The following is a 12,622-nucleotide window of genomic DNA, read 5'->3' on the forward strand; positions in this document are numbered from 1 at the left end:
AAGTTTGAGTGTTTGGTTTGTTAATTGTATTGTTAGAAGCAATTGTTTGCACTGTTCAAAGACACTTTTTTATTAAACTGTGGCAATAGCAACGGTATAGTTAATTTCTATTGTATAAGTTTCAGGCTCAGGATTTTTTTTTACTTTAAGCCCTGAAGATTGGACTTGAGGGATTGTTTTTGTCTTATTCTGTACTGTAGAGTGGGTGGGGTGGATGTTGTTTAATAAATTTATAATCAAAAATACAAGGTGTGAACTGTTATATTAATTGTTGTGCGTTTTCAAATTGATCTATAAATAAAAATCTTTGATAGGTTTGTCTTTCAAGCAAAAGGAGATTGTAAGTGATGCTGTTTTACGTTTCAAATTACATTAATTAGTCTAACTCTACGTATGTAAAATCTTTATGAATAAATAAGAAAAAATTTTTTACTTTTAATATTCACTATGAACTAATTTTCATGAATTGATTTTTCTTGATTTTCATGGTTGATTTTAGTCTTCAATAATTCGTTGTGTCTTTTGTCTTAGTTGTATTTTTCACTTTTTTGCTGCAGCTGTCTTCTATTATAGATTACTAGGAATTTAATGTTGGAACTATTTTAATCTCTACACATAGATATATGTTTACTGTCTGAGAAAGTAGAACTTTTGCCTTTAAACAATCTGCAAATCTGGTTACACAGCAAAACTCGTAGCTAAACTGAATAATTTAAAATCAGTACTAACATCCCCACTTAAAAAAATAAATACTGCATAACATACTTAGAAAGCTAAAGTATAACATCTCGTTATACTGTAATGGCATTTAATCCATCTAGTGCAGTAATAAGAGTGTATAAGCTAACATTAAATAAATAAATATTAGTCTGACAATCTCTTAGATTATGTTCTGATCTTAACTTGTCTTTGAGTTATGTTGTGTTGTTTGTTTTCTAATTTAATTTGAAGGGCACAGCTGCAAGTTCTTTATCCTGTCACTTTCTGTTTAATGATGTACGTGCATGTTGTACTGCAGTTGTCCACTAGGGGGCAATGAGAGCGAGTTCTTTTGTGTAGGCAGCACTGTTCCGAAGAAGAAGTTGAACCCGAACATTAGCAATAAAGTGAACATAGCTATCTGACGAAAAGAAGTGTGGTTCATTGTGAACACGAGTACTGAAGAAGAAAACTCAACACAATCGATGGTAAAAATACACAATTAGATTTTGTTTGTTGCCAACAACGCCACCTGGGACTTACTCCCAGCCCCAGTGAAATGAAAATGGACACAGGTACGTTTTTGCAAGAGACACTGTTTCAGCGTTATAATTTATTAAAATAAAAACAGTAAAATAATTAAGTGTACAAACCGGTGCTGAGCGGCTCTCAATAAGGATGGGCGGCAACCAGCGGTAACTCAGAACAAAGCAGCAGCGCTTATTGACATATGAATACTAAGGGAAAGGTTCTTATCTGTTGCGACAGACTGGCGACCTGTCCAGGGTGACCCCGCCTCTCGCCCGGTATGCTAGCTGGAGATGGGCACCAGCAACCCTCCCGACCCCACTGAGGGACAAGGRTGTAAGAAAATGGATGGATGGAGGTTCTTATCTGGTGTAGTGAAGAAACTATGAAACATGTTGCGGGATGTAGGAGTTACGAATCAGAGGACGATATTAGCAATGGATATACGGAAAACTGGAATACTGATATTGTATTTGTTTCATTTAGATGAACTGGAAGAAAAGATTTTACGTTTTTTAAAGAACTGGCTGTATGAGAAATCTTTAGATGTGATGATCGTATGATCCACAAGGTGGCGGTAATGCAATTACATGAATGCCGACGGTCATAAAATCCCAACGAAGAAGAGGAAGAAGAAAAAGACAAAGAAGACGGCGCGTGGTCTGTTGTGTTGAATGTTCGAGTTTCTCTAAAAATATCTTCAGTCCAGCTTGAACCAGTTTATGAACAAGTGGTTAACTGCTGCTGAAGAAACTTTCACAGAGTTTAAAGAAATAACCGTATTATCCAGAAGGTGGCGGTAAGGCCACCTTATGAATGCCGACAGTCAAAACATCCCAAAGAAGAAGAACCGGAAGAGGAGGAATAAGAACGATAAAATGGCGCCTGGTGTGTTTTGTTGAATATTCGAGATTTTTACTGAATGAGTTTCTCAGCAAGCGGTTAATCCTGTTGAAGAAACTTTCACAAAGTTTAAATAAATCATCGTCAAGTCGGAGGAAGAGATGGATGATCAGCGCAGACTGCTGGATTTCTCCCGGACTCCCCGGATAATCTTACATCGAATAGGTAGGAAACACCAGCGACTGGATGCAGGTTAAGATCTAAATGTATGACGCTTTCTGTATAAGGATCATTTTAGTAATTGCTCCTTTCCCGTGTAAATATTTTTTGCTTATAACAAAATGAACGCAGACATCAAAATTGTGGAAACRGCTTATTTGTGACGAGAGAAAATGGAGCCGGTGACCTCCGTTGTGTTTTTTATTTATTTTATTTTTTATGGCTCTTCCTTCTTTATAACTACAGAGACTTACATTTGAAAACGAAAAAATACAGCGGAGCCGATGTTCGCCTTCTAGCCCGACAACCCTAAACATAAAGTCAGATCTACAATGCGATAAAACAAAACATATTCGTGTGTTRGAATGGCCCAGTCAAAGTTCACATCGTCAGTTAGTTCACAGKTGTATCCCTCTTTTTGTTGGTATTTCACATAAAATTTYACTTAAATATATTTATGCATGTGGGTGGCAAAATGTTGAAAAGTTCAAGGGGCATTTTTACTTTTCAAGCCACAGTAGAAACAATGCAGCGCAAAGTTAGTGAAATAAGCAGAGGAAAATAGTGGTGACTTTTGTATTTGTAAATGTAATAACAATTTGTTATATATGTTCCTAAACATAATAAAATGATTTTTAAATAACAGTAAACCCTACAAGAAATAATTTCACAATAAATAAAAAAATATGAGGACTAAATCATTTTAAAAATATAGGCCTTTGTGTATGAAGCGTGCTTTCACACATATTTTACACAAATACTGGTAAAATTGAACGTGTGTGAAAGTTTTTGTAAATATACGCAAACGTGGGTGCCGCGAAAATGTGGATCAGCCACACAAACTTTTTTGTGAACATTAACTACAAAGCGCCACATTAAAACCAGACTTCATTCACTGTTATTTAGACCAAGAAGCATCAAACCCAATGTTTTTTTCATGATTGTAATATTTTATTGTTTAAACTAAACCATATTTATCAGAATAACATAACTGAGAGACAAGATAAACTAGAAAAATTGCTGTTCCTAGCGAAACAGCCGTGAGAATGCATATTTGCAAAATGGCTGCTGCAGAAATGCAAGAAAAATCAGAACAAAGCATAAGAAGTAGAAGTAAGCTATTGTCATGCATTGTCCATTTTGCCACACTCCATTTTAAATGACTCCTGGCCCAGTGCAAACGGCTGAGCTTGTGGAGCTTAGAAATGGCTTCCTCTTTGCACTGTAGTTTCAGCTGGCAGCGGCAAATGGCACTGTGGATTGTGTTCACTGACGATGCTTTCTGGAAATATTCCTGAGCCCATGCTGTTATTTCCTTGACAGTGGCCTTCCTGTTTGAGGTGCAGTGACGTTTAAGGGCCTGGAGTCACGAGCATCCACTAGAGTTTCACGGCCTTGACCCTCACGCACAGCGATTGTTCCAGATTCTCTGAATCTTTTGATGATGTTATGCACGGTTGATGATGATAACTTAAAAGTCTTTGCTATTTTACGCTGGGTAACACCATTCTGGTAATACTGCACTATCTTTCTGCGCAACAATGGTGGAATTGGTGATCCTCTTACCATCTTGGCTTCAGAGAGACACTGACACTCTAAGAAGCTATTTTTATACCCAATCATGTTGTCAATTGTCCTAATTAGTGTTAATTTGTCTTCCAGCTGTTTGTTATATGTTCAATTTCCCTTTTCCAGCCACTTAATGCTACTTGTCCCAACTTTTTTGGGATTTGTAGACACTGAAATTTTGAATCAACATATTTTTCCTTTTAAATGTTAGTTACTCTGATTAAACTTTTGATCTGCCATCTATGCTCTATTACGAATAAAATATTGACATTTGCCATCTCCACATCATTGCATTCAGTTTTTATTCACAATTTTAGTGTCCCAACTTTTTTGGAATCCGGTTTGTATCCATCTGTCTGTGTCTGTTATACACAGAAAGGTAGACAAATAGAATATTTGTATAAAACCTTAAATATTTGTAAAAGATATACCATAACTCAACAGAAATATTTGAAAAAGTACAATAGTAACAAAAGATATAGCATAACTCAACAGAAATATTTGAAAAAGTACTATAGTAACATACAGCAAAATATATATAGATTAGCAAAAGCTGAAATAAGTATAAACCCTGAAATATTTGAAATAGCTGAAAAGGAAAACTTTGCAAAAAGCATAAATTAGAAGAGCAGAAATTAGTACAAACCTGAAAGAGTTGAAAAGAAATTATAGCAAAAAGCAAAAAATAGTACAAAAATCAAAATATTTTGAAATATGAATTGGTAAAATTAAAGTTTGCAAAATACCTTTGTAGACAGTAAAACCAGTAAAGCAGAAGGCATATACAGAAAGGCAGAATGCTGACACACAGACAGAAACGGAGCACAGCAGAGAAATACACTGAAGGAATAGGAGCAGGTGTGACATGTCGGTACTCCAGAAGAGTTTGACAGTAAGACCTGTAACAATGATAGTAATAGTTCCTTAAAGTAGACATGCGTGGCTACATTTTAATGCATACATTATTCCTGTACAGTTAAATATGTATGAACGGCATAATTTTGTTTGTCAAAAACCATGAAAAGTAAAAAAAAAAAAAAAAGTCAGTTACTAGAGGGGACACTCTAGCAACTGACAACAGTTGGAGAATTCCACCATGTATTTCAACAGGGCAAAAAAAAAAAAAAACAAAAAAAAAACAAATGCACAAAAGGGCAAATATTTCAAAAAGTACAATAGTGAAATTTACCTAAAGTCATAGTCTTAATAGAAGATCAGAACATTTTGATATATGAATTAACACAATTGGTTGAAGATAGCAGAAGTAGTTAACGACAGAAAAATTTGAGCAGGATCTTTTTTCTGATTAAAAACTAGAATACTTTTTTTTTTTTTGCTGTTTCTAGCGAAACAGCTGTGAGAATGCAAATATTTACTGAATGATTGCTGCAGAAAATGCAAAACACAGCAGAACAAAGCATAAAAAATAGGAAAAGAGAATAAAGCCAGTCATACATGATAGAAATCTTTTGCTAAAGAGTGAAATTTAGTCAAAGACATGGCATTAATTAGCAGAAGCATTATTTTGAATTCAACCTGAAATATTTGAAAAGTAAAACATAGAAAAAGATATGGCAAAGATTAGCAGAAGCATAAATTGGTATGCACACTGAAATATGTGAATAGTGAAACATAGCAAAAAGCATAAACAGAAGCAGAAATTAGTATAAAATCCGAAATAGTTTTAAGAACTTGAAAAGTGAAACTTTGCAAAAAGCCTAAATTAGCAGAAGCAGATATTAGTATAAAACATGAAATACTTGAAAAAGTTTTAAAAAGTAAAACATAGCAAAAATAGCATAAATTAGGAGAAGCACAAATTAGTATAAAATCTGAACTAGAAAAGTGAAACTTTGCAAAAAGCATAAATTAGCAGAAGCAAATTGATTAAAGTTTGAAGGAGACATTTACAGACAGTAAAAGCAGAAGACATATACAGAAAGGTAGACGAGCAGAATGCTGACGGACAGATGGAAACAGTGCACGAGAGAAAACATTGAAAGAATAGAAGGTGTGACATGACTGTACTCCAGAAGAGTTTGACAGAAAACAGTAAGACCTGTAGCACTGATAGTAATAATTTTTTTAAGTAGGCATACGAGGCTACATTTTAATGCATAAATTATTCCTTTACAGTTAAATATGTATGATGAACATAATTTTGTTTGTCAAAAAGCATGAAAAGTAAAAAAAAAAAAATCATTTACTAGAGTTACAGTTAGAGAATTCCACTGTTGATGAAAGAATGAAAAAAATGATTAAAGTTTTTCATTTATTTCAATGAAGTTAATTCTTCTGTTTTCTTCTCCAGGTCACCTACAACGTTACATTTATGAGGAGGAGCTTTGTAACCAGGAGAGGAGCTCAATTCGGGACCAGGAGGAGTTAGAACCTCTGCAGGTGAAACAAGAACATGAAGAGCAGGAGGATCTAGAACACCAGCAGATAAAAGAAGAGCATGAAGATCTAGAACACCAGCAGATAAAAGAAGAGCATGAGGATCTAAAACATCAGCAGATAAAAGAAGAGCAGGAGGCTCTTGAACACCAGCAGATAAAAGAAGAGCAGGAGGATCTAGAACATCAGCAGATAAAAGAAGAGCAGGAGGATCTAGAACATCAGCAGATAAAAGAAGAGCAGGAGGATCTAGAACATCAGCAGATAAAAGAAGAGCAGGAGGATCTAGAACATCAGCAGATAAAAGAAGAGCAGGAGGATCTAGAACATCAGCAGATAAAAGTGGAAGAGGACGAAGTTTACTACAGTCAGGGTGAAGAACAACTTGCACTAAAACAGGAGACTGATGCTGTTGATGAGCAAACATCCCACACTGAATCAGAACCAAACAGGAACCAAGTCATCTTCCAGGAAGCTGCTGAAGCTGAGAACCAAAATCAGGAAAGAAGAAAACCTTTCTCATGTGTCACTTGTGAAAAGCGTTTTGCTTTCAGATCGGCTTTTGAGGCTCACAGGAGAACTCATACGGGTGAAAAGCCGTTTTTATGTGTGAACTGTGGAAAATGCTTTAGTCTAAAACATCATTTAACTCAGCACACGATGATTCACACAGGTGAAAAGCCATTTTCATGTGTGACTTGTGGAAAATGTTTTAGTCAAAAAGAGGTTTTAACTCAGCACATGACGATTCACACAGGAGAAAAACCGTTTTCATGTGTGACCTGTGGAAAATCTTTTAGTCGAAAAGATTCTTTAACTAAGCACATGACGACTCACAAAAATGAAAAGCCATTTTCGTGTGCGATCTGTGGTAAATGTTTTAGTCAAAAACGGGTTTTAACTAGTCACATGAGGTGTCACACGGATGAAAAGCCTTTTATGTGTGTGATCTGTGAAAAGCGATTTGCTTTCAAATCTGCTTTCAACGTTCACATGAGAACTCATACTGGTGAAAAGCCTTTTTCATGTGTTGCCTGTGGACAGTCTTTTAGTCAAAAACACGTCTTAACTAATCACATGACGGTTCACACAGGTGAAAAGCCTTTTTCATGTGAGACCTGTGGAAAATGTTTTGCTTTCAAATCTGCTTTCAATGTTCATGTGAGAACTCACACCGGAGAAAAGCCTTTTTCATGTGTCACCTGTGGGAAAAGTTTTGGTCGAAAACAATATTTAACTGAGCACATGATGATTCACTCAGGGGAAAAGCCATTTTCATGTGTGACCTGTGGAAAGTGTTTTTCTCAAAAACGCCATTTAACACTTCACATGACGATTCACACAGGTGAAAAGCCTTTTTCATGTGTGACCTGTGGAAAGTGTTTTGTTTTCAAATCTGCTTTTGATGCTCATATGAGAACTCACACAGGGGAAAAGCCTTTTTCATGCATCACCTGTGGGAAATCTTTCAATCAAAAACGGTATTTAAATGAGCACATGAAGATTCACTCAGGTGAAAAGCCTTTTTCATGTGTCACCTGTGGAAAAAGTTTCAGTCAAAAACGTGTTTTACTTAATCATATTGTAATTCACACAAATAAGAGGCCTTTTTGGTGTCTGACTTGTGGAAAAGGTTTCAATGAAAAATGTCATTTTACTGTTCACATGAGAAATCACTCGGGTAATAATTAATTTAGAGCACAGAAAAATCTAAAATAGAAATTGTAATGAAGAAGCCTAATTTGTCAGTTTATTCCTGACCATAACATAATCTTCAACTTATTGAGTAAAATCTTCTAAATCTGTGCAGGATTTCAGTGCGTTGACTGCTTTAGCTATAGTGAGACCAGAGGCTCTTCTTCTGCTTAAAATCCAGATTTTTTTTTCCCCATAACAACATAAAGTTGAGTTTTAAACATGAAGGGTGAAGGGGCTGATGAAGACGATGCTTAAAATAATTAAACATAAACTGTTTTTTTAGTATTACCTGATGCAGATGGATATCACATTTCTTTAATGAATAAAATTCCCAAAATGTTTAATGGAGGAAAGATAAGTATTTATAATTGGATTTTTTATTTTTTTTTTAAATCAAAAACAACATACTAAAATGGGTCGATGTTCTCAAATCTGTAAAAAAAAAAAAACAAACAAAAAAAACATCTGTTAGGTTTGTCTTTTAAGCAAAATAATATGGTAATTGACGCTTTCATTTGTTTCAAATTATATAAATCAGTCTACCTATTTAATGATAAAATCCATTCGTACTTTACAGTAAATGCAAAATTCACCACACTAATTTTTATGGATTGATTGTACAAAGTATGTGATAGGTATTTTTCAACAACCTATGTAAAATGAACCACATACAACTTATGTGAGTTTTTACCAAGCTTTCATGAAAGAAGACGCAGCGGACCGCTCCAGCGAGCTGCCCACCGCGTGTTCTGATAACTTCCAGTTTGAGCTAGTCTTTTATTCAAGGAAAAGAGGCAGGATAGGAAAGCAAGACGGGAGAAACAAACTCCTTCTGCACACAGGCAGTTTCTAAGGTAGGGAGTATTACGGTTGATAAGAAGGCACCTGTGGAAACAATTTAAGATCTGAGAAACAAACACAGTTAACTGTTTCACATGAAGACGAAGGAAGTTAGAACACTTTAAATAAGAACCACAATAATCTATAACAATATAATGTTGGGTTAATGATCTAAAGTAATAAATGTTTGATGTTAAAAATGTAAGAATAACATAAATTCTAACAGTATGTATGATTGTCGTCAATAATTTGCCGTTTCTCTCGACTTAGTTGTAATAATATTTTGGTCTTTCCTGCTGAGCGGTCTTCTGTGAAAGATTCTTTTTTATATTGAAATGGCTTATGTGTATTTAGATCAAAAAGTTATACTATTGTCTTAGAAGCTAATTAAATGTAATGTTTCATTTGGGAATAAAAGTTTAGAGTTTTTCTTTAGCATGTTTATCACCTGATATTTCAGCCCAGTAGATGGTGGCAGTAGACCTGTTGCCACTGTGGTTAATGTAATCGACCGTATTGTGCGAAATTGTTTCCCCTGTGAAAATCACACATAACAATCGTTGAGAATTTAGAAAAGGGTGCTCTTTATTTGCCAAAGCAATGAGGGGAGCAGGGTGAATATTTCAGCTACCTGAAATAATTTGTTCCGCCACATCTCATAAGAACAAATTGATTTACCAGCAAGTCTTTAGCCTCGTTTATTCCTCTCCTGATGAACAAGACATCCTTCGATTTTTGGTACAATTTGCACATTATTTTCTAGAGTTATTATGGGAGAAACGTGTAACTTAGGTACCTGGAATAAATGATTCCCCTGCCATAACATGGGAACAAATTAATTTATCAGCAAGTCTGTGTTTATTCTACTTATCAACAATAAATCCTGTAAGTTTGAAAACATTTTCTCATTATTTGCCAAAAGGGGAAAGTAGCCTACAAATTCTTTGTTGGGGGGGGCGGTGAGGGACCTGGATAAAGGCTGGGGGGGCGCTGGCCCAAAAAAGGTTGAGAAACACTGATCTAGTTGGTAATGTTACATGTTCTAAATTACTTGCAAAAACATAGACTGAAAGGACTCTTATTTAATGTTGAGAGATTTTTGCCTGTAAGGCAAACCTTTAGGGCACAGACATTTTACATTTTGTTTTGAGTCGAAATGTACTGAAGTCTTATTTAAGTTTGAGTGTTTGGTTTGTTAATTGTATTGTTAGAAGCAATTGTTTGCACTGTTCAAAGACACTTTTTTATTAAACTGTGGCAATAGCAACGGCATAGTTAATTTCTATTGTATAAGTTTCAGGCTCAGGATTTTTTTTTACTTTAAGCCCTGATAAAGGAATAAACAGAGTTAAAGACTTGTTGGTAAATTAATTTGTTCCCATATTATGGAGGCAAACACATTATTTCAGGCAGATTATTTTGATGACAATAGAGAATGCCATATTCACCCTCTCCTCCCCCCATAACTTTGGGAAATAAAGAGCAACTGTTTCCAAATTATCAAAGATGGTTATGTGTGCATGTAGTATATTAGAAATTTCCTTAATCTAGTAATCTGTCATATTTTACATTAGAACAGGATTTACCAGAAAGCATACACTCATCTTTTCAGAAGTCTTAATTTTTGGTGCCCTGCTATCAGCCAGTTCCCATCCTCTTATATCAGGAATGACAAATTATAAACACGCTAGGTGTTGGGAAAACTGTTTGGTGACGGACTTTTATTTGTCAGGCTTGAAGGATAAAAGTAGGAAAAAATACAGAATCTCGACTATTAAAAAACAACACAAAACGGTTTAAGAAGACCTCCAAAATAGACCTCGTTTATTCTTAATTTTACAATTTTGTTAGCTGCCGATTAAACTGAAAGTTACAACATTGACATGACTATATGAGTTGTTTTACCGAGAAATCGATCAGAAGCGCCGTGAAAATGGTCAGATCCGCCTTTCTGCCTGCAATGCGCGCTCCCGACGCAGGGAAGCGCGCACAGGGGAACAGATTTTCGCACCAAACCAGGTGGTTTGAACGCCCCACCACCGAATCAGTTGTCGAGTCATTGGTAAGATACTTCACCCGATATGCTCGTATTATCCAGAAGGGGGCGGTAATGCAACGATGTGAATGCCGACGGTCATAAAATCCCAAAGAAGAAGAATAAGAGCAGGAACAACAAGATGGTGCATACTTTGTTGAATTTTCGAGAGTTTGTCTAAATGAGTTTCTCAACGAGCAGTTAATCTTTCTGAAGAAACTTTCACAGAGTTTAAAGGAATCATCATCAAGTCGGAGGAAGAGATGGATGATCAGCGCAGACTGCTGGATTTCTCCCGGACTCCCCGGATAATTTTACACCAGATAGGTAGGAAACACCAGCGATTGGATGAAAGTTAAGGTCTAAATATAGAAGCTTTCTGTATGAGAATCATTTTAGTAACTGTTCCCCTCCTATATAAATGTTTTGATATCAGATAAATGAACGTAATCATCACAACTACGTGAGAATGGCTTATTTATGTAACGAGAAAAAGGAACCAGTTACCGTTTTTATGGCTCTCCTTTAACTACTGAGACTTAGTTTTGAAAACAGGAGAAATATTAACAATGCAGCGCAAGGTTAGTAAAGCAAGCAGCATAAAACAATATTAGTGGTGTTAGTAGCTGTAACTTTACATTAACAATTCCTCTTTTTTTCTGCTGTCCAGATTGCCTGCAGTGTAACGTTTGTCACCAGGAGAGGAGATCCACTCTGGACCTGGAGGAGTTGGAACCTCTGCAGGTGAAACAAGAACAGGAAGAACCAGAAGATCATCAGATAAAAGAAGAGCAGGAGGATCTAGAACATCAGCAGATAAAAGAAGAGCAGGAGGATCTAGAACATGAGATAAAAGAAGAGCGGGAGGATCTAGAACATCATCAGATAAAAGTGGAAGAGAAAGAAGTTTACTGCAGTCAAGGTGAAGAACAGGTTGAGTTAAAACAGGAGACTGATACCTACCTGGTGGTTCCTGTTTATGAACAAACAAACCAAACAGAATCAGAACCAAACAGGAACCAAGTCATCATCAAGGAAGCTGCTGAAGTTGAGAATCAAAATCAGAAAAGAAGAAAACCTTTCTCATGTGTCATCTGTGAAAAACGTTTTGCTTGCAGATCTGCTTTTGATGCTCACATGAGAACTCATACAGGTGAAAAGCCTTTTTCATGTGTGACCTGTGGAAAATGTTTTAGTCAAAAATGTAATTTAACTAAGCACAAGAGGATTCACACTGATGAAAAGCCGTTTTCATGTGTGACCTGTGGAAAATGTTTTGATCAAAATCAGAAATTAATTAACCACATCAGGATTCACACTGGAGAAAAACCGTTTTCATGTGTGGCCTGTGGAAAATGTTTTAATCTAAACCAAAATTTAATTAAGCACAAGAAGATTCACACTGGTGAAAAGCCGTTTTCATGTGAGACTTGTGGAAAATGTTTTATGCGAAAACAGGATTTAACTCAGCACATGAGAACTCACACAGGTGAAAAGCCGTTTTCATGTGTCACCTGTGGAAAATGTTTCCGTCAAAAACAGGTTTTAATTCAGCACAAGAGGATTCACACAGGTGAAAAGCCGTTTTCATGTGTGACCTGTGGAAAATGTTTCCGTCAAAAACAGGTTTTAAGTCAGCACAAGATGATTCACACTGGTGAAAAGCCGTTTTCATGTGTGACCTGTGGAAAATATTTTGGTCAAAATCAGAAATTAATTAACCACATGAGGATTCACACTGGTGAAAAGCCATAGAGGTATTTTCCACAGTAAATGGCTTCTAAATGGTAAAAT

The 12,622-nt window shown here is 35.8% G+C and overlaps 2 protein-coding genes across 2 annotated transcripts in view; both read left to right on the plus strand.

The window, feature by feature from the left end:
* The window catches only part of LOC103472618 (gastrula zinc finger protein XlCGF8.2DB-like), a 67,107-nt gene that overhangs the window by 32,514 nt on the left and 21,971 nt on the right, over window positions 1–12,622 (plus strand). The gene's annotated exons all lie outside the window — the stretch shown is intronic.
* LOC103472617 (oocyte zinc finger protein XlCOF6.1-like) lies at window positions 1,300–12,616 on the plus strand. The gene is made up of 4 exons (XM_017307345.1): window positions 1,300–2,295; window positions 6,170–6,415; window positions 6,512–6,583; window positions 11,637–12,616. The coding sequence occupies exons 1-4, from the start codon at window positions 2,232–2,234 to the stop codon at window positions 12,581–12,583; spliced, it is 1,329 nt and encodes a 442-aa protein (XP_017162834.1). The 5' UTR covers window positions 1,300–2,231; the 3' UTR covers window positions 12,584–12,616.

This window comes from Poecilia reticulata, linkage group LG11, assembly GCF_000633615.1.
Source record: "Poecilia reticulata strain Guanapo linkage group LG11, Guppy_female_1.0+MT, whole genome shotgun sequence".
NCBI lineage: Eukaryota > Metazoa > Chordata > Actinopteri > Cyprinodontiformes > Poeciliidae > Poecilia > Poecilia reticulata.

What these genes read in the sequence shown, in the direction of transcription:
- LOC103472617 (XM_017307345.1), top strand. Translation starts at nt 2,232, where the DNA reads ATGGATGATCAGCGCAGACTGCTGGATTTCTCCCGGACTCCCCGGATA. An exon ending in TCTTGAACACCAGCAGATAA is followed by an intron (nt 6,416 to 6,511) that starts AAGAAGAGCAGG and finishes AGGATCTAGAAC; the next exon opens with ATCAGCAGATAAAAGAAGAG. An exon ending in AGAGCAGGAGGATCTAGAAC is followed by an intron (nt 6,584 to 11,636) that starts ATCAGCAGATAA and finishes AGGATCTAGAAC; the next exon opens with ATCAGCAGATAAAAGAAGAG.